Here is a 20,944-nt window from a genome sequence, read left to right on the forward strand (position 1 = left end):
CTCTCTTTCTCCCCCCCTCCCTTGTCACTCTCTTTCTCCCCCCTCCCTTGTCACTCTTTCTCCCCCCTCCCTTGTCACTCTCTTTCTCCCGCCTCCCTTGTCACTCTTTTCTCCCCCCTCCCTTGTCACTCTCTTTCTCCCCCCCTCCCTTGTCACTCTCTTTCATCCCCCCTCCCTTGTCACTCTTTCTCCCCCCTCCCTTGTCACTCTTTCTCCCCCCTCCCTTGTCACTCTTTCTCCCCCCTCCCTTGTCACTCTCTTTCTCCCCCCTCCCCCCTCCCTTGTACACTCTCTTTCTCCCCCCTCCCTTGTCACTCTCTTTCTCCCCCCTCCCTTTTCACTCTCTTTCTCCCCCCCTCCTTGTCACTCTCTTTCTCCCCCCTCCCTTGTCAGCTCTCTTTCTCCCTCCCCCGCCCTTGTCACTCTCTTTCTCCCCCCTCCCTTGTCACTCTTTCTCTCCCCCCTCCCTTGTCACTCTTTCTCCCCCCTCCCTTGTCACTCTCTTTCTCCCCCCCTCCCCCCTCCCTTGTCACTCTCTTTCTCCCCCCTCCCTTGTCACTCTCTTTCTCCCCCCTCCCTTGTCACTCTCTTTCTCCCCCCTCCCTTGTCACTCTCTTTCTCATCCCCCCTCCCTTGTCACTCTCTTTCTCCCCCCTCCCCCCCTCCCTTGTCACTCTCTTTCTCCCCCCTCCCCCCCTCCCTTGTCACTCTCTTTCTCCCCCTCCCCCCCTCCCTTGTCACTCTCTTTCTCCCCCCTCCCCCCCTCCCTTGTCACTCTTTCTCCCCCCTCCCCCCCTCCCTTGTCACTCTCTCTTTCTCCCCCCTCCCCCCCTCCCTTGTCACTCTTTCTCCCCCCTCCCCCCCTCCCTTGTCACTCTTTCTCCCCCTTCCCCCCTCCTTGTCACTTTTCTCCCCCCTCCCCAGTCACACTCTTTCTCCCCCCTACCCTTGTCACTCTCTTTACTGCCCCCCTCCCTTGTTCACGTCTCTTTCTTCTCCCCCTCCCTTGTCACTCTCTCTTTCCTCCCCCCTCGTCAATCCTTGCCTCCCCCTCCCTTGTCACTCTTCTTTCCTCCCCCCTCGCCTTGTCACGTATTCTTCTCCTCTCTCCCCCTCCCTTGTCAACACTCTTCTCTCCCCCTCCCTTGTCACTTACTCTTCTTTCCTCTTCCCACATCCCTTGTCACTCTCTTCGTCCCCCCTCCCTTGTCACTCTCTTTCCTCGCCCCCTCCCTTGTACTCTCTTTCTTCCCCCCTCCCGTGTCACTCTTTCTCTCCCCCCTCCCTTGTCACTCTCTTCTACAGCCTCCTTGTCACTCTTCTCCCCGCCCGTGGTCATCTTCTCCTTCTCTTCTTCCCCCCTCCCTTGTCACTCTCTTTCTCCCCCTCCCTTGTCAAACTCTTTCCTCCCCCCTCCCTTGTCACCTTCCCTTTTCTCCCCCCTCCTATGTCACTCTTTCTCCCCCCTCCCTTGTCACTCTCTTTCTCCCCCCTCCCCCCTCCCTTGTCACTCTCTTTCTCCCCCCTCTCCCTCCCTCCCTTCATCTCCTTTCTCTCCCCCCCCTTTGTCACTCTCTTTCTCCTTCTCCCCCTCCCTTGTCACTCTCTTTCTCCCCCCCTCCCTTGTCACTCTTTCTCCCCCCTCCCTTGTCCTCTCTTTCTCCCCCTCCCCCCTCCTTGTCACTCTCTTTCTCCCCCTCCCTTGTCACGCTCTTTCTCCCCCCTCCCCCCCTCCCTTGTCACCTCTTTCTTTCTCCCCCCCTCCCCCCTCCCTTGTCACTCTTTCTCCCCCCTCCCCCGTCCACACTCTTTCTCCCCCCTCCCCCCCTCCCTTTCACTCTCTTTCTCCCCCCCCCCTCCCCCCCTCCCTTGTCACTCTTTCTCCCCCCTCCCCCTCACACTCTTTCTCCCCCCTCCCTTGTCACTCTCTTTCCTCCCCCCTCCCTTGTCACTCTCTTTCTCCCCCCTCCCTTGTCACTCTCTTTCCTCCCCCTCCCTTGTCACTCTCTTTCTCCCCCCTCCCTTGTCCACTCTCTTTCTCCCCCCTCCCTTGTCACTCTTTCTCCCCCCTCCCTTGTCACTCTTTCTCCCCCCTCCCTTGTCACTCTCTTTCTCCCCCCTCCCTTGTCACTCTCTTTCTCCCCCCTCCCTTGTCACTCTTTCTCCCCCCTCCCTTGTCACACTCTTTCTCCCCCCTCCCTTGTCCTCTCTTTCTCCCCCCCTCCCCCTCCCTTGTCACTCTCTTTCTCCCCCTCCCTTGTCACTCTCTTTCTCCCCCTCCCTTGTCACTCTCTTTCTCCCCCCTCCCCTCCCTTGTCACTCTCTTTCTCCCCCCTCCCTTGTCACTCCTCTTTCTCCCCCCTCCCTCCCTCCCTTGTCACTTCTTTCTCCCCCCTCCCTTGTCACTCTCTTTCTCCCCCCTCCCCCCCTCCCTTGTCACTCTCTCTTTCTCCCCACCCACCTCAGGTGTATCGTGGCCGAGCTCTGTCCGGTCCGTGATACAGGAGCATTTGCTGTACCTGGCCGGACTGACAGGAAGTGCACACTAAGTGAGCACTTCCTGTCAGTCCGGCCGGGTACAGGAAACAAAAGCTCCTGTACCACGGACCGGACAGAGCTCGGCCACGATACACTTGAGGCGCTTCCCTCCTGTCAGTCCCTCTCTTCATGCTGCGCCAGAGCGGGGCGTCGACAGTGTTGAGGGGCACAATGCGCTGCCCTGCTGAAAGGGAACGGCGTTCCTGCTAAGAAAAAAGTGCAGGAACGCCGTTCCCACGCGTTCCTGCAGGACTCGAGCCCTGGTTTAACTCCCTTGTAGACTGACCCTTTCCTGTCCTGAAACTGACAATATATACTAGGAGTTCCCTAGCTCCCTCTACTGTCTAGGACAGTGATGGGGAACCTATAGCACGGGTGCCAGAGGCGGCACTCAGAGCCCTCTCTGTGGGCACCCGCACTGTGAAAAAAGTCTATGGTGTACCAATATGCCTTAGACTTTTCCTGCCATTCATCAGTGCAGGGCGCACTGTGAACAGCACAGGCAGCGTCCTGAATGTAGGCAGGCTATTATAGCTAAATGATAAAGTACATGGAATATATACTATATTGAACTATAGTATTCATGTTAAATTGCCGTGTTGGCACTTTACGATAAATAAGGGGGTTTTGGGTTGCAGTTTGGGCACTCGGCCTCTAAAAGGTTCGACATCACTGGTCTAGGAGGAGGAACTACCCCTAACAGGCCTGGTACAGGAGATAACAGGAAAAACACAAAAAAAATCATATAAAATACAGTGACCCTGTTCCACAAAAGGTGGGGAACAACGTGGCCCAATTGACCCTTGTGTAGTGCCCACATTTACCTAGTGGGACACTACACCCTTTAAAAAAAAAAGTTAGAAAAATCACCATATTCTGGTCCCTATAACCTTTTTTATATTTATGTATATGCTTTGTGAGGTCTAATTGTTAAAAGCATGATCTGTATTTTTCATTGAAACTATTTTGGGGTCTGTATGGTTTTTGATCATATTTTGGGGGGGTTGGGGTGGAAAAAATAGAAATTCCACCATGGTCTTTTTTTCTATTGTTTACAGATTTCACCATGCGGCTTAAATTATGTTACATTTATTCTACAGATCTCATTATTCTACCATCATTATCACCTCTGAAACCCAGTGCCTCAAAATAAGCCAACAAGAGAAGCAAAAGCCATTCATTTCTATGATCAGAAATAACTATGGGGGAAAATGGAGGGAGTGGGGCTCAAGTTGGGTAAACAGCCCCAGGGCCTATGGTGCACTTAATCCGCCCTGGAGAAGAGCCCCTGCTGAATGGAAAGTTTTCATATGTAGGTACCTTAAACAGAGGGTATGCAGATGTCCATTATGTGTATGTACAGGTCACTGGGAGATTGCAGTGTTGTGGGAGTGAGGCGCAGGGGCAATGGGCAGACTGCAGGGGGCGCCATCTGTTAGTAGAAGCTCACTGCAATGTCCTACTTTGTTTTGTTTTGTCAGCACATCCTGTAAGATGCAGTGAATGCACAGGTGCGCGCCGCCATGGCTGAAAAATATATTTGCTAATATCTTATATTCATTTTGTGGTGCGAGTATAGCATGCATTCATATGTTTTATGTTTGCAGACTGCTGCTGCATTGTGTTTGCTTGTACTTTTGTTTTGTACGGGTACACAAACGCATATGGAGTTTTGGCGGTGAGCTCATCATAACTTAGGCACTTCTCCGCCATCACAAGGGAGAAACAAAGACCGGCGTAAAACGCGGTCTTTGTAAATGATCTCTATTGTGTCTAGTGAGCCACCATCCGTTATATCTCTGATCCCTATTGTGTCTAGTGGGCCACCATCCGTTATGTCCCTGATCCCTATTGTCTAGTGAGCCACCATCTGTTATGTCCCTGATCCCTATTGTCTAGTGAGCCACCATCTGTTATGTCCCTGATCCCTATTGTCTAGTGAGCCACCATCCGTTATATCTCTGATCCCTATTGTGTCTAGTGGGCCACCATCCGTTATGTCCCTGATCCCTATTGTCTAGTGAGCCACCATCTGTTATGTCCCTGATCCCTATTGTCTAGTGAGCCACCATCTGTTATGTCCCTGATCCCTATTGTCTAGTGAGCCACCATCCGTTATGTCTCTGATCCCTATTGTGTCTAGTGAGCCACCATCCGTTATGTCCCTGATCCCTATTGTCTAGTGAGCCACCATCTGTTATGTCCCTGATCCCTATTATGTCTAGTGAGCCACCATCCGTTATGTCTCTGATCCCTATTGTGTCTAGTGAGCCACCATCAGTTATGTCTCTGATCCCTATTGTCTAGTGAGCCACCATCCGTCATGTCTCTGATCCCTATTATGTCTAGTGAGCCACCATCAGTTATGTCTCTGATCCCTATTGTCTAGTGAGCCACCATCCGTCATGTCTCTGATCCCTATTATGTCTAGTGAGCCACCATCCGTTATGTCTCTGATCCCTATTGTGTCTAGTGAGCCACCATCAGTTATGTCTCTGATCCCTATTGTCTAGTGAGCCACCATCCGTCATGTCTCTGATCCCTATTATGTCTAGTGAGCCACCATCCGTTATGTCTCTGATCCCTATTGTGTCTAGTGAGCCACCATCAGTTATGTCTCTGATCCCTATTGTCTAGTGAGCCACCATCCGTTATGTCTCTGATCCCTATTGTGTCTAGTGAGCCACCATCCGTTATGTCTCTGATCCCTATTGTGTCTAGTGAGCCACCATCAGTTATGTCTCTGATCCCTATTGTCTAGTGAGCCACCATCCGTTATGTCTCTGATCCCTATTGTGTCTAGTGAGCCACCATCCGTCATGTCTCTGATCCCTATTATGTCTAGTGAGCCACCATCCGTCATGTCTCTGATCCCTATTATGTCTAGTGAGCCACCATCCGTCATGTCTCTGATCCCTATTATGTCTAGTGAGCCACCATCCGTCATGTCTCTGATCCCTATTATGTCTAGTGAGCCACCATCCGTCATACCTCACCTGGTGAGGTGGAGCTGCTAAGCCACTTGTCTGGAGGAGCAGCACAGAGAGGTGGCGCTGGTGCAGCAGGGTGGAAGCACAGATGCAGCAGAGGCGGGGACGTGGCAGAGCTGGACTGTACATGCAGCAGGGTTGAAGTACTAGACCTAATGCTAAGCCTTGGACGTATAACCATTAAGCAGAGTTGAATATACGGTGTATTTGAACTGTGGAAGTGCAGCATTGAAGCAGTGTTGAATACACTTGGTGTAGTTGAGCTGCGGCGGTGCCGTGATGAAGCAGAATAAACAAGCAGTGGTGCCAACAAACCTAAATAATTGGGCTGGGTTAGAATAATCTGGCAATGTACTGCTGCACGCCTGGTTGCCATGGAAACCTGACGCACAGAGGATACTAATTTCAATGGAAGGTTGAACCGAATCAAATTCGCAACAAAAACGCAGTTATATAGTTATTTATTGCGGTTCTTGGTGCTGAAATACACAAAAATTTGCAAAGAAATGTGTGCGCATCTTCTGCCGTTAACCTACACCCTAATAGTTTAGTGCTGCCCCTGCTCTTGACTCCAGTGCTAAAATTTCAGGGGTTACAGGAGGTGGGGGTCGTTTACAAATTGTGATGTATAAGATATCGCAACAACTCTTGTTGCAACTTTTTAAATGCCCCTGCGACAATATTTTGTCTGAGAGCGGGACATGAGGCCTGACACAGTTACTGAAAACGGGCATAAAAGCGGAGAAAAAAACCGACTCCAGTCAGAGGCTGGAGAAGTTTTTACTTGAGGTGCCCCTAATTTATGAAAAGTCCTGTGCCATGTCCTACATTAGCTGTCACCTCCAGCAGCACAGGGAGGAATCTAAGACCAGCATAAAAAGCTGGATAGGGGATAACTACTAGATCAGTGGGGGTCCTACCGCCGGGACCCCTACTAATTACAAGAACTGTCCCGCTCAGGGCCTGCTAAAAAGAATGGAGCAGCATGCCTCATGGGATGCTCTATTCTCTTCTGGGGGCCCAGGCATCTCGTACTTGTGATTGGTGGGGGTTTTAGTGATAGAACCCCAACCAATCTAATAATTATCCCCTATAATGTGGATAGGGGATAACTTAGAATTCTCCTTTAAATGTGCCATGTGGTGTATTGTTGAACTGGCATCCCATGCCCACCACTGCCCTGCTTTTTATCCAGCAGGTCCCTCTGTTCACCCAGCCGTCCGGGTCCACTTGCCATCCTTACCGGCGGCGGCGGTCCTGGCCGATGGTATTTTCAGTGTATGCTGTGGCCCGCGTTCCCTTGGGAAGGGCTCCAGGTCTGTCTCTTAAAGTGTGCGTGCAAGCTCGCGCCCAGCCGATTAAGGGGCCGGCAAGTGCACATCCAAATTCTACCCCAGCCTATGGCTGGCGGTCACTGGGTAATTAAGGCATCTCTCTCAGTGGGAGAATGCCTGAGTTTTTAGGTTTCTATGGGGCAGATTTATTAAAACAGGTGCTTACTGCGTCGGTCCTGATATCCCCTGCACCGCAGGAGGATGCCCCTAATTTATGACGAGGCACAGGCCTTGTCATAAATTCGGCACATCCTCCTGCCCTCAGTGCACCTGAACAGAGATCTATGACAGCTCAGAGCTTCATTCCTGCCAGAAAACTGGTGTAAATAAAGATATATTTGCTGGGGCGACTGGCAATGCCCCCTTTAAGGAAAGTGGCAAGGGTGGTGGAAAAAGGGAGAGATGCGACAATTAAAAAAAATTTGCTGATAAAAAAATCACAAACACAAAATGATAAATCTCTTCTTATATCAGCTATTGGTTTGCTTACTTTAAGATAAAATTTTACACCACAGTTGTGGTGGAAGTGAATCTAGATTTGACTAATACCTCGGACCCGAAGCAGAGTTCAGTTTTAAAGTTTGAAAGTAGTTTTCCACTTTAAAAAATCAACTACTGAAGTTTTTCAAAGAAGTCACTCATCGGAGCCCATACATTCTAATACTGTATGGAGACGAATCTCCGTACAGTATTATTCCGAAGTTTTGAACAAAGCGACTTTGAATTAAGCATCCGAAGCTTGCTTTGCTCAACTCTAGTTGTGGTATTTAACCTTTTCAGGAGCAAAATTTTGTGCTGTACATATGATAAGGTGTATACATACATAATACAGACAATTGCACTAAGCATGAACAAGACGAGTTACAAACGGGTACAGAAGGAGAGAGGGAGATGTAGGGAGGGGACAGGTTGTGGACGGCCTAATATGTAGTTGTTAGTATTTTTAACTGAATTTGCTGGGCAATGGGGAGCCAGTGAAGGGATTGGCAGAGGGGAGAGGCAGAGGAGTAACAGGGGGAGAGGTAGATTAGTCGGGCAGCAGAGTTGAGGATAGATTGCAGGGGTGCGAGAGTGTTAGATGGAAGGCCACAGAGGAGAATGTTGCAGTAGTCTAGGCGGGAGATGATGAGGGCATGTACAAGCATTTTTGCAGACTCCTGGCTGAAGAATGCATTGATGTGTGAGATATTTTTGAGTTGGGGTGGCAGGTGGTGGAAAGGGCTTGGATGTGAATCCAAGGTCACTCCAAGGCAGCAGACTTGGTTGACCAGGGAGAATGTGCAGCCATTGTTCGTGATAGATAGGTCTGTTGGGGGGGGGGTGAGCAAGATGGGGGAAAGAGGATAAATTCTGTTTTATATATTTTAAGTTTTAGAAAGCGAGAGGAGAAGTAGAATGATATGGAAGATAGGCATTGTGGGATTCTGGATAGTAAGGTGGTAATGTCTGGACCAGTGGGGAAGAAGTCAGAACCCATAAGACTTTGAAACTTGGACCCTCTAAAACCACAATTTCTGCGTACGCTACAGACCATCAGGATCTGCACCTATCCTATCTGCCGGCTGAGAACAGATTGTCCCGTGCATACTAAAGAAATCCCTGGAGCCACATTGTTCCACTCCACCTTAATTGGAGCAACCCAGGATTTGAGCACGAGTGACGCTGAAACAGCAGAGGAAAGGCATTATTGCGCTTTGGAGGTAAGGGAGTAGTACAGCTCATAAAGAGGTGGGACGCCACCAGAGAGCTGGAATCCCGAATTATTCAAGCTAATCTGTGAAATTGATACAGTGTTTCTATAATGGAATATTGACTTTGCGAGCCGACCAAGTATCTAGTGTTGGATCGATACAACACCTGTAACTCACAGCCAATAATCGAACTGGAACCACGTCCTGCTATCTGGGAAAATTATACAAATGCATTTCAACATGTCTAATGGCGATTATTAATGCCGAATAATTGTTGATCACTCAATCGAGATTCTGGTTTGAATGACTATTATGTTTGTTAACCAGAGCGTATTATGAATTGCGGTTATTGAATTTTTGTGGTTATCGAATATATGGTGATGGTCTGATCGACATCCAGCCTGAACAGTCACCTGTATTCGATGACCTGACTACATTCGCTGTTGGGAGCATAGGTTCAACGAATACCCTATTCCTCAGCCTTTAACATAATAATCGTCATTTTAGTGACGTTTTAATGGTTTTATTGTGTATGTCTAGTACAATTTACGTATCTTGTATGTTGATTTTAGGTATATAATTTTTATGTAGTTGTGACCTGCAGAATATTTGATATTATTAAAAATAAATGTTTTAGCAGTCCTCCGGATATATGAGTGCCATATCTTCCTTAATTATTCTTTTGTACTAATTTTTTTGGGGTGTAGAGGGCAGTATTAGTTGAGTGGTGGGGTCGGAAGCCAGATTGTAGGCGGTCAAATAGGGAGCAGGAAGAGAAGTGAGAGGACAGAATGGACATGTTGTTCAAGTAGCTTTGAGGCATACGGAAGAAGTGATATGGGGTGATAACTGGACGAAGAAGATGGGTCAAGTGAAGGCTTTTTGAGGATGGGTGTAATAATAGCATGTTTAAAGGAAGAGGGGAAGGCACCGGAGGTTAGTGATAGGTTGAAGAGAGGAGTTAGGGCTGGGATAAACACTGTGGTGAGGTTAGGGATGAGGTGGGATGGCATTGGGTCAAGTGCACAGGTGGTGAGATGTGATCTGGAGAGTAGAGTGGAGAGTTTTTCTTCTGTAATGGTGGAGAAGCTGTTTTTAACAGAAGAGGACTGAGTAGTTGTGCCAAAGTCCTCAGCTGAGATGAGAGGCGAGGGTGGGGGACGGAGAAGAGAATTACATTTTTTTTAAAAGATTTGAAAATGAGAAGGGATTGTTTGTATGTGGTGAAGTGATCCTTAGAATGGGATTTCTTCTATTGCCGGTCAACAGCCCTGGAAGCTTGTCTGAGTTTTTTGGTGAGGTTGGTGTGCCAGGGTTATCTGTTGATTTGTCGGGTTTTGTTGTGTGTGACGGGGGCAGCAGAGTCCAGAGCTGTACTTATTGTAGTGTTATACAAAGCGGTGGCAGCATCTGTGTCCTGGAGGGAACATATGGTAGAGAGTGGCAGAAGAGAGTCAGAAAGCAAGCGAAAGTCAAGAACGTTAAGCACTTTCTTTTTATTTAACAGTGGAACTGATATAATTAAATATTGTAGGTTTAATTAGGGAAATGAGGTGATAGCAGTACTTGCGCCAAATATAAATGAGTACAAAATGTATATATTTCCCCTTTTGTGGATAGGAAGGTTTCGAAAATTGACAGAACACATTGCCAGGTCCAGGGGCGATCCCATGAACAATATTCTACATTGTTCAAACCAGCATCTAGATCTGGATCCAATATGTAATTGCATGTAATTTAAAAATGTTGTATAGTCAGTGAGCTATTCAATAAATTGTATCTGTATCATTAAATATTTTTATTTTCAATTTCAGCATATAACAAAATGCAAGCTAAGAGACAAAAAAGCAAAGAATAGGCAATATGGCAGAGACATACTCAGACATCGGTTACATGATTATCATTATATAGCCTTAAAATACTATCCTTATCTTGTTTAATTTAGCATAACAAGGATATATACAACAGAAAAAGCACAACCTTTATTTCTGACACCCCTGCAGATGAGCGTTCCTCCCGGAGCCTGTCCACATCGCAGCTCCCGGCCTGACCTGCAAGCGCTGACTGGGGTCACATAGCATTATACTGATTTATGATGCTATGTAACCCTTACAGTTCTGGAATGTGTTGGATAACACTGACATGTGTCAGCTTTAGTGCCCTATATCAGTGCCAGCCATAGTGCCCCATATCAGTGCCAGACATAGTTCCCCATATCGGTGTCAGCCATAGTGCCCCATATCAGTGTCAGCCATAGTGCCCCTATATCAGTGTCAGCCATAGTGCCCCTATATCAGTGTCAGCCATAGTGCCCCTATATCAGTGTCAGCCATAGTGCCCCTATATCAGTGTCACCCATAGTGCCCCTATATCAGTGTCACCCATAGTGCCCCTATATCAGTGTCACCCATAGTGCCCCCATATCAGTGTCAGCTATAGTGCCCCCATATCAGTGTCAGCTATAGTGCCCTATATCAGTGCCACCCATAGTGCCCCATACGCCTAGAGTAGTTCAAATCTTATTGGTCCTGGGCGCAGGCGCAGTAGGAGCCGAAGGTAGCAGAAAATTCCAGCTTCATGCATGCGCAGTGACCGGAATCTTCTGCTACCTTCTGCTTGCTAAACAAGACGGTTCGGCGCAGGCGCAGTAGGAGCCGAAGGTAGCAGAAAATTCTGTCCCACTGCGCATGCGCGAAGCCGGAATTTTCTGCTACGTTCGGCCGTCTTTTTCGCGATGCGCAGTGGCCCGAAATTTTCTGCTACCTTCGGCGCGTTCACGCTACGGCTGAATCCTCCGCGCCTGCGCCACCAAACCCCCGGCAGAGCCAATGAGGAGCCGAGGTGAGTGACACACCTCCCACGTCACTACCGGAAGTGACGTGGGTAGCAAAATATTCTGGGTAGCAGAAAATTCCGGAACACCGGCGGCGGCTACGCGGTAGTGATGGGAAGTTCGGATCTTTTAGGTGAATCGGTTCATTCAAATGAACCGATTCATGAATCGGATCTTCGTTTCACTTGTGAGTCACTGACTGCTGAGCTGACTCGCAAGTGAACCGAAGACGCTAGGTACTGGTGCGCATGCGCAGATGCTATACATTCGATTCACAATCACTTGCTGCTGCTGACTCAGTGCAGTCGGCTCTTCAGCTCTCTAATTAGTAATGAGTCAGGATCAGGAAGAGTGATTTATTATAGTGATAGTGAAGGGAAGCTGAGGCTGACGCCGGACAGGAGGACTCAGGACAGGAGTCAGAAGCTGTCACTGTGGTGTGCAATGTGCATTGTTACCCACAGTGACAACAGTCTGACACTGACAGTAGTGCAATGAACCAAGTGAAGTTATGTGAACCCACCCTTCGTTATATAGCTACCTAACTGAATGAGATGCCTTTAACATATATATCTCCTGAGAAGCCAATTTGATCCTAAAGGGTTAATTTAATTCAACCTGTAATCTAAACTCTGTCATCTGTCACTAATCTTATCTCTCTGCTCCTATCCCTTAATCTTATCACTGCTGCCTCAGTGTAAACTGTTCTACAGTCTGACTCACAAACTAAGGGCTCTTTCACACCTGCGTTATAGTCTTCCGGCATAGAGTTCCGTCGTCGGGGCTCTATGCCGGAAGAATACTGATCAGGATTTTCCTAATGCATTCTGAATGGACAGTCCGTCCTTCAGGATGCATCAGGATGTCTTCAGTTCCGGAACGGAACATTTTGGCCGCAGCAAATAGCACAGCATGCTGCGCTTTTTGCTCCGGCCAAAAATCCGGAACACTTGCCGCAAGGCCGGATCCGGAATGAATGCCCATTGAAAGGCATTGATCCGGATCCGGCCTTAAGCTAAACGTCGTTTCGGCGCATTGCCGGATGCGACGTTTAGCTTTTTCTCAATGGTTACCATGGCTGCCGGGACGCTAAAGTCCTGGCAGCCATGGTAAAGTGTAGTGGGGAGCGGGGAGCAGCATACTTACCATCCGTGCGGCTCCCGGGGCGCTCCAGAGTGACGTCAGGGCGCCCCAAGCGCATGGATCACGTGATCGCATGGACACGTCATCCATGCGCATGGGGCGCTCTGACGTCACTCTGGAGCGCCCCGGGAGCCGCACGGACTGTAAGTATGCCGCTCCCCCGCTCCCCACTACTACTATGGCAACCAGGACTTTAATAGCGTCCTGGGTGCCATAGTAACACTGAAAGCATTTTGAAGACGGATCCGTCTTCAAATGCTTTCAGTACACTTGCGTTTTTCCGGATCCGGCGTGTAATTCCGGCAAGTGAAGTACACGCCGGATCCGGACAACGCAAGTGTGAAAGAGTCGGATCTTTAGATTCTTTTAACTTGTGACTCATTCGATTCATTTCTATTCTGACTCCCTGCACTTGTGTGACTCAGAGGCTGAGCTGCTAGTGTGCTTGCCTTGCCCCCTCAGCTCTGATTGGTTGGTGGGCGGGGAGGGGTGGGGCTGGCAGAAGCCAGCTTCCACTCTAGGATCATATTACGCTCCTCCCCGTCCCTCCCTCAGGCTCCTCCCTGCTGCCAGCGTGAGGTGAGCGGCTCTGCATTGTCTGTGTGCTGTGTGACTGAGCTGCGGAGCTGTTTCAAACGGATCGGATCAGTCAAGTGAATCGACTCCTCCGGTTCACTGAACTGAATCGATTCAAATGAACGATTCGTTCATGAACCGGACATCACTACTACGCGGGCCACATGACGAGGCCCGCGGGCCTTGTGTTTGACACCCGTGCCTTAGGGGATTTTAACATGCAATTCTCTGATAGCTTGTAGCACAGGCTCAATAAGAGAAGGGTCATTTATACAGGGAGTTATTCTGACTGACAGATTTGGAGTTGAGAAGGAATTATTTTCCTTGATTGAAGATGAGGACAATTGGCTTTTATCACAAGGGTATTTTTGCCTTCCTCTGGATCAACATTGCATGATGATAGGCTGAACCTGCCTTACAACTTAGGTTACTATGTAACTAGTCTGAGCTCTAATTAAAAAAGTTATACGGGAAGAAACCATCCGGCGGTCCAAAGTCTATATGAGCATATTTTTTATGATAAATTCTAGAAGCCGTGCCAGTGCCGACGCGTTTCAGATTATCAATGCTGCCATTTACAACTCTAGTAGTGTGAAATATGTCAGCCCTTCAGTATCGCATTTAAGGTTTATCGTCACAGGAGTATGCAGCTTCCTAAATCTTATTAATTGCATTATAGTCATACAATTTTTCCAATAAACTTTCTGTATCAATTACTCTGTATTCAAGATCTCTGCTTGTAGTTACTGAATCAAAGTGTTCATGGTCACTGGTCATACAGATGTACATGTGTCAATCTCTTGCAGGAGGGTGCAAGCTCGGCCTGACGCTCCATCAGGACAGGACACCCAGTGTAGGGATCCGTGGGTAACCAGTGGTTGGGACCCCACCGATAGTTAGTTATCCCCTATCTTGTGGATAGGGAATAACTTGAGATCTTGAGCACAACCCTTTTAAAGCAACCATCCAGTGAGAGGGATGACTATTCATACCCACTCTTCATAATATCAGAGGCATGAGATCCCTCACATAACTCCACCTGCTCCAATGAACATTGTTAGGCTGGAACCACAAATGCAGTCTTTTGATCAAAAGCCAAGAGTGGACTGAAAAAGAAGGAAACACATAGATCAGGGATCAGCCACCTGTCGATCACCAACGGGTAGATTGGAGGCCAAGCACCAGTTTTATTTCCAGCGCAATATACAATGCCAAGTGTGCAGGTGACACAACCCTAGGGTTGGTGCATACTAGTCCTTCAGCCTGAACACTACACTTTTTATAGGTTTTACCTATTCCATTTTGTTCGACTTCCGAAGCGTCACTTAACTTCCCAAAAATGTTTCCATATATCATAGCAACATATCAAAGTTTTTATTGTGAGGGTTTCTAGAGGATCGCTAGAAAGAAGACGCCCTTTTTCTCGCTGCAGAAGACAGGTTCATAGTGCGCTATGTCTCTCTCCTTGTTCTAGGGATCGCTGGGTGTCTTAACACTCAGACCCCCACTGATCAAAACCTTTGCTATATCAAGTTTCTTTCCCATTTCAGTGACACTTTACCAGTCCCTACTCCATGCAATTTTTTTCTATCAGTTGTGGGATATTGTTTGGTTTGTGATCAGCCTGGCTTCTATATTGTTAGGCTTCTTTCCTTATGTGGTATCTTATTATGGATCACCACGTGCTGTTTTTTTCTTTGTGCGTAGATTTTAAAGTTTTTAAGAAATATCTTTGTCTCTTCTAATAAGATATGGTTGAATACATGCTTTATTATTGTTAGAATATCCCTCATTTCTTCCTTGTTGGGATTATGGAAAAATTAGGAACCTAAGGTATAAGGCAGCAAACTCTGCATTGGCTAGTCATGGCTGGAAGAAACATTGTGGTGGTCTTGCCAGACGGAGAAGATGAAGAAAGACAATGACTCAAATCCAAGAAGACGACACATGTGAGGATGTGAATGCTGTGTATGTTGCCTTCAACTGCATCTGATCAGTGCTTTGTAGCCTAAAATTTAATGTAAAAAGTGATATCCATCCAGGGACAGTAACTTTTAAGAACTTAGCAACGCCCATGATAACTTATGGCGTGTTGACACATATCAAAAGAGCAGGCAATGATGGGGAAGGATCTTTCTTTTCCCATAACTGCCTGCTCGTCTGAGGAGGAGAGAGATGCATTTACATGCAGCAATCGCCTCCACTGCATGGCGATGAGTGATCACTACTACAATCGCTTGTCCCCATTCAGACTGTTTCTGGGCAGCAGATCACTATTTACACAGCACAATCTGCTGCTCAGAAACTGATTTTGGTGTCAGCATAAACAATTACCCGATCAACGTGTGTTTGTGCGTTCAAGTGATCAGCACCACCTTTACATGGGCCAATTCTTGGGAATTGGTGTTTGTATCAATGTTCCTTCCTGATAATCTGCCTGATCATAGTCCCAGTATAGTCTTAGGATCAAGTAGATCTCAAGACCCTCCCCATAGATCTCCACCTCACTGGGGCTGCCTACTCCAAGTATAGAGGAAAGACCTACTTCTCTCTTTTGAATCTATTCCTGTATTTGGCTCAAAAAACGGCATCAAGAACTGCCCAAAAAACAGCCTGTGTAATTCCATCCTTATAAACAGGAAACTATACAAACTGAATGGTAACAAAATGTTTTTATTTTCCCAAAATAAATAATTAAAAAAGTTTTGTAAAGAAACGTAATAAACATCATGTGTGCAAATTAAAGGAAAATTTGTAGAAAATAAGTATTGTTTTTAATTAGAATGTGACAATATTTATAAAAAACAATCATTTGTCAGAGGTAAAGTAATATATCATCTAAATTCTAATTATTTAGCAAACATCTTTTATGCTCAAAAGATCGATTCACAACCCAAGAAAAAAAATGCTTGTGTCTGTGTTAAAGTTGTTTTTTAAAGCGTTCCGCTTGCAAAGTGGAGGACCTGCCGAATGACTGAGAAGATGAACTCTTGATTGCCTGGTTCTTTCCTGGCCATCCTGTAAGCAGTCTTGAATCTTGATGTTCCGACTGGGTGAACAAACCTTGTCTGCCGTTTCGCTAGCTCTTGCACACGATGAACATTATTATTGTAGTCTAAAACTGAAAGCTGGATACGGGCAATCATTTCGTCAACACCAAAGACGATGCGTTTCGGGCGATATTTTTGCACGGCGCTGTGAAAAACCTCAAATTCACCAGGGTGACAAAAATAGGAGAGGTGGCGCAAGTCCTTTTGAAGTTTTCTGTTAAGCACAATTTGCTTCAGATTTTTATGTGCAATGCTGTCAGCGCGGATCCATTTTCTTCTTCGATTCACAGTGTCGGAGAGTTCATGGTGGGCACAGGATTTGTATTGACCAGCAAAATTCCAAGAATGGTCATTTATAACATGATGGATGAGAGAATTCCACTTCTCCACAAGCAGGTCAGTGTTCTCTTCACACGTAGTAGCACACCACCAAAGATGGGTTTTGATGGGAATAACCCAGTTGGCCAATTCAGAACAGTTTCTTTTGCGGCTCGCTAAGAGTAGCTTTTTTCCTATAGCTTTGGCCAAGTGCCAGATATCAAACTTATGGATGATGCCTCCAAATTTTTCTTTCATTATTTTTCTGATGCCAGCATGCCTACCTGTGCATAACATTTGAACGTTCACATAGCTGTCAATGAGAAACTGTATAGCCCTATTGCAAGCAATTTTTCTCAAACCCACTGAAGTATAGCCAGGTTGCAATTGTTCAACATTGTACATTAAGATTTTTTTGGAGTGAACGTCCATCAAGGAATACACACAGTATTTGGCCTTGCGACCTCGGCTATCGCATAGTCCATCGCCAGCCACACAGACGGGCATGTTACCGACCTGTGCAAAGAGCCTTTGCTGTTCGTCTTCCCATATTTGGTTTAGTGCTGGATACAAATACGTCTCTTGATTTGTGTAATATGTACTTTTATCTAGATGTAAAACCCCGAGCAAATTTAGAAAACGTTCCGTTTTTAGATAAGAGGATCCACTGCAAAGGATAGCCGATGACAATAAAAGATTACCCACGGGCACGTTCCCAATTTTAGGCTGGCTTTGCCATAGGTGTTGTCGGTGGTTTCTCGCACACGTTCCATATACAGAAATGGCCGAGCCGATCCTTTCCTTTTCAACGTGCACTATTGGCTGGTTACAAGAACTCACTTTTTGGCAATTCATTTTCTTAAAGAGTGCATCAAGGCAACTCTCAAAAACTATAAACTTTCTTTCTTGGACATAATCATCATAAGTCACATCTCCACTTTTGGAAGACAGAAGCATCTCACTCAAATTGTGATTCTGTGTACCACAAACCTCTTCTTTGATCTCAGTTGAAAAGTCTCTGTAGTCGGTGGCTGAATTTATTACACGTTTGGTACATCCATGTGAACCTAAATTAGTGGTTAGTGTTTCCTGCAAAGCATTTGGAGTAGTTTCATGTGCTTGTACTGTAAAAGGTGAAAAGCCCACTGTAGAATCTCTCATAGCCACCTCTGATGAGGCTTCCTGTTTCACTACAGGACCTGATGGCTCCACCGTGACGTTGCGTGATGGGAAAGGCAATGGTGTTCTTTGAAAGTCCCCATCTTCGTATATGTGAGCTAACTGAATATCCCATTTTGAAGGCTCTTGCGCCACCATTTTTGGGTCGGTTTGCGTCATACTATCTTTTTTTCCAATATAACTGACTTTAGCGAGCCTATTCATGGGTTTTGGTTGAATGTTCTGTTTACAATGCCTACAGACCAAAGAAGATCCAGGCTCTTCCAAAGAATCACTGTCCTCTGTTCTACGTCGCTTTACCCTTCTCTTCTGATTCGCTGGTGGAGCAGGTGAAAGCTGCTCAAAAATGTTTGGGACCGCATCAGGTCTCAAGCGTTTCTTGTACACGTCAAAGGGGTAATAACTTTCAGGACTGAAGTGCTTTGAGCAAATTCGATACTTGTCAGATTTTTTACCTTGAAGGACTTTTTCCACAAACTCGTCAACATTTCCAAAATCCTGGTTAATTTTCGAGAGCCATAAATAGATAGTCTCCTTTTTTGGTGGGAAGACATGTAAGATAACGCCCTCTTCCTGGTGTACACTACCAGATGGACAACCCTGCACTATACAGTATGGCATTCTGAAGAAATAGAAGCACAAAAAATATTTACGGTCATAACAATATGTTTCTCTCTTCCTACTTACACGGATAAGAAAACAGAAGTATATACACTGACCAGTCATAACATTAAAACCACCCATGTAAAGTTGTGTATTTTGTGCTGTGACCTATCGAAGCATGGACTCTGTAAAGTCTCATTCACAAGTCAGTGTTCGATCAGTGATTGTGAACCAAATCCGGGTGCAGGTCAAAAACACAAAACAGGTAAAAACCTTTTCATTTTATTTTATCTCTGTGTAGCCTCCACTCCTAATTTTGGCTCCCAATCACTGACCAAAACACTGAAATGTGAACTAGGCCTCACCGGTAGTGTCATTGCCAACCACAGCCCCTCTTTGTACAGACTTTGACTTGTGCCCCATGCGAGTGAATATATCTGAGCTGCACTAATGGAGGCTGGCGTCATATGGCGAGTCGGGAGGAGAAGCTCTCGCTATCTACACTCTAGGGGCAGCTTTAACGCCCCCCTATTGATATTTGAGAGAAGTGACATTCCCCATAACTGTAGCTGATATTCTGTCATCATTTTACTGAAGAAAAACTGTCTAGGCTGAAAATTTTTATTTATAGCTAAAGTGTAAAAAAAAAAAAAAAAAAAAAGCCTGTGCTTCTATGTACAATCATAAATGTGAAGGGACAGTTATGATTGGCCTTTCCTAATTTTTTTTTCAGCCATATTATTCTATGTTTCAGCTGCACAGCTAGATGCATTACGCTCAGAAGCAGGGGATCTTTCCCTTTTGCCTGCACTGTACTGCTGTGACATCCTTCCCACTATATATGTTTTTAGCTCCCGGGGCTAAGCTGCAATACCCAGCACAGCCGGTATACAATATATAGCACAGTGTTTAGTAAGTGCCCACTGTGGCTCCCTGAAACAGCTGATCGGCGGGGGTGCAGGGACTTGGATCCCCACCGATGTGAAAGTGATGGATAGGTCTTCAATATTATTTCCAGAATAACCCCTTTAACTCCACTTAAAGGTGTTGCCTGAAGTTTTAATAACATGGTCAATGAGCAGGAAACCGATCTGCTCCTGCAGTGATGATGTCCCGTACTCTGATCACATGACCACTGCAGCCAAACAGTGGCCTCAGCAATGATATGAGCATGCATGTCACCTTACCAGTGAAGCCAGCGATTGGCTGCAGCGGTCACATGACCAATGTACATGTCATCACTGCTGCAGGACCGCCAGGGGCCAGTGAGGTAGTGGTGGCTACAGATTTAGAGGGGGATGTTTTATTTTATGACATTTCCTCCCTGCAGGCCATAAAACCCTGGCCTCCAACCCTTCAGCCTTCCTTCCCACACTGACCAGTAAGCACCAGCCTCACCCAGTAAAATGAATTGCAATCTAAGCTTGCATACAACACATTTAACCCTTTCTACCCCAGCCTCCACAATCCCTCCATGCACAGAGCACATTGCAAACTTACTGCAGATCTTTCCAAATCGCGCTCTGTGGAGACAGGAAACCAGAGCGTGGGGGGTCACGTGACCGCTGCAGACCATGTGACCCCCCCTCTACGTCATCACACCTACCAGCAGAAACTCCATTCTAGACACCAGCAAGTACAGAGGAAGCCGCCCAGGGGCAGTGTGCACAAAAGAGACCGTGGCCGCCATGTTGTGGTGACACAATAGTTCTCTGGATGTCAGGAGGAGGAGCGCCCCCTAGCGCCCCCACCAGTCCTCAGCCGCGGCCGTCATTTCCGGGAGTAGAACAAGACGGAACAAGGAGGACTGACACCGGAGAACTGGCGACTCTGTGACCGGGGCCGACACTGTGACACGGGGGCCGAGGAGCCGGTGAGTATCCCTGCAGCGTCCGCGGGAGACAGGGTGGTCTGCAGCCGGGGCTGTGACCTGTGTGTACCTGATAGATAGAGGGTGCTGTGTGTGTAATGTGTACTCTGTGGGTACCTGGGTATTGTATACTCTGTGTGCTATGTATACAGTGTGTGTAATGTATACTCTGTGTGCTGTGTGTACAGTATGTGACCTGTGTGTACCTGTTAGATAGGGGGTACAGTGTGTGTGTAATGTGTACTCTGTGTGTAGTGTGTACAGTATGTGCTGTGTGTACCTGTTAGGGTGTACAGTGGGTGTAATGTATACTGCTGTGTGTACCTGGGTATTGTATACTCTGTGTGTAATGTGTACAGTATGTGCTGTGTGTAATGTATACTCAGTGTGCTATGTATACAGTATGTGCTGTGTGTACCTATTAGATAGGGGGTACAGTGTGTGTGTAATGTGTATGTAATGTATACTCTGTGTGTACCTGTTAGATAGAGGGTGCTGTGTGTACAGTGGGTGCTGTGTGTACCTGGGTATTGTATACTCTGTGTGCTATGTATACAGTAAGTGCTGTGTGTACCTGTGTACAGTATGTGCTATGTATACAGTAAGTGCTGTGTGTACCTGTGTACAGTATGTGCTGTGTGTACAGTGTGTGTAATGTATACCTGGGTATTGTATACTCTGTGTGCTATGTATACAGTATGTGCAGTGTGTACCTGTTAGATAGGGGGTACAGTGTGTGTAATGTATACTCTGTGTGCTATGTATACAGTGTGTGTCGTGTGTACAGTGCTGAGAAGATAGTGGCTGCTTGTGTTGTCT

The 20,944-nt window shown here is 46.8% G+C and overlaps 2 protein-coding genes across 2 annotated transcripts in view; one reads left to right on the plus strand and one right to left on the minus strand.

Annotated features, from left to right (window-relative positions):
• Positions 1-15,770: 15,770 nt before the first annotated feature.
• Positions 15,771-19,807, minus strand: LOC122921497. Its single transcript, XM_044271493.1, has 2 exons — positions 19,756-19,807; positions 15,771-18,274 (listed from the first exon to the last, which is right to left on the minus strand). The coding sequence occupies exon 2, from the start codon at positions 18,271-18,273 to the stop codon at positions 16,039-16,041; it is 2,235 nt and encodes a 744-aa protein (XP_044127428.1). The 5' UTR covers position 18,274; positions 19,756-19,807; the 3' UTR covers positions 15,771-16,038.
• Positions 19,808-19,894: 87 nt separating this feature from the next.
• Positions 19,895-20,944, plus strand: part of SUSD6 (sushi domain containing 6) — a 50,641-nt gene continuing 49,591 nt past the window's right edge. Inside the window, exon 1 of the mRNA XM_044271494.1 lies at positions 19,895-20,128. The gene's annotated coding sequence lies outside the window, so the exon portion shown is untranslated. The remainder of the gene's footprint in view (positions 20,129-20,944) is intronic.

This window comes from Bufo gargarizans, chromosome 11 (genome assembly GCF_014858855.1).
Source record: "Bufo gargarizans isolate SCDJY-AF-19 chromosome 11, ASM1485885v1, whole genome shotgun sequence".
Taxonomy (NCBI): Eukaryota; Metazoa; Chordata; class Amphibia; order Anura; family Bufonidae; genus Bufo; species Bufo gargarizans.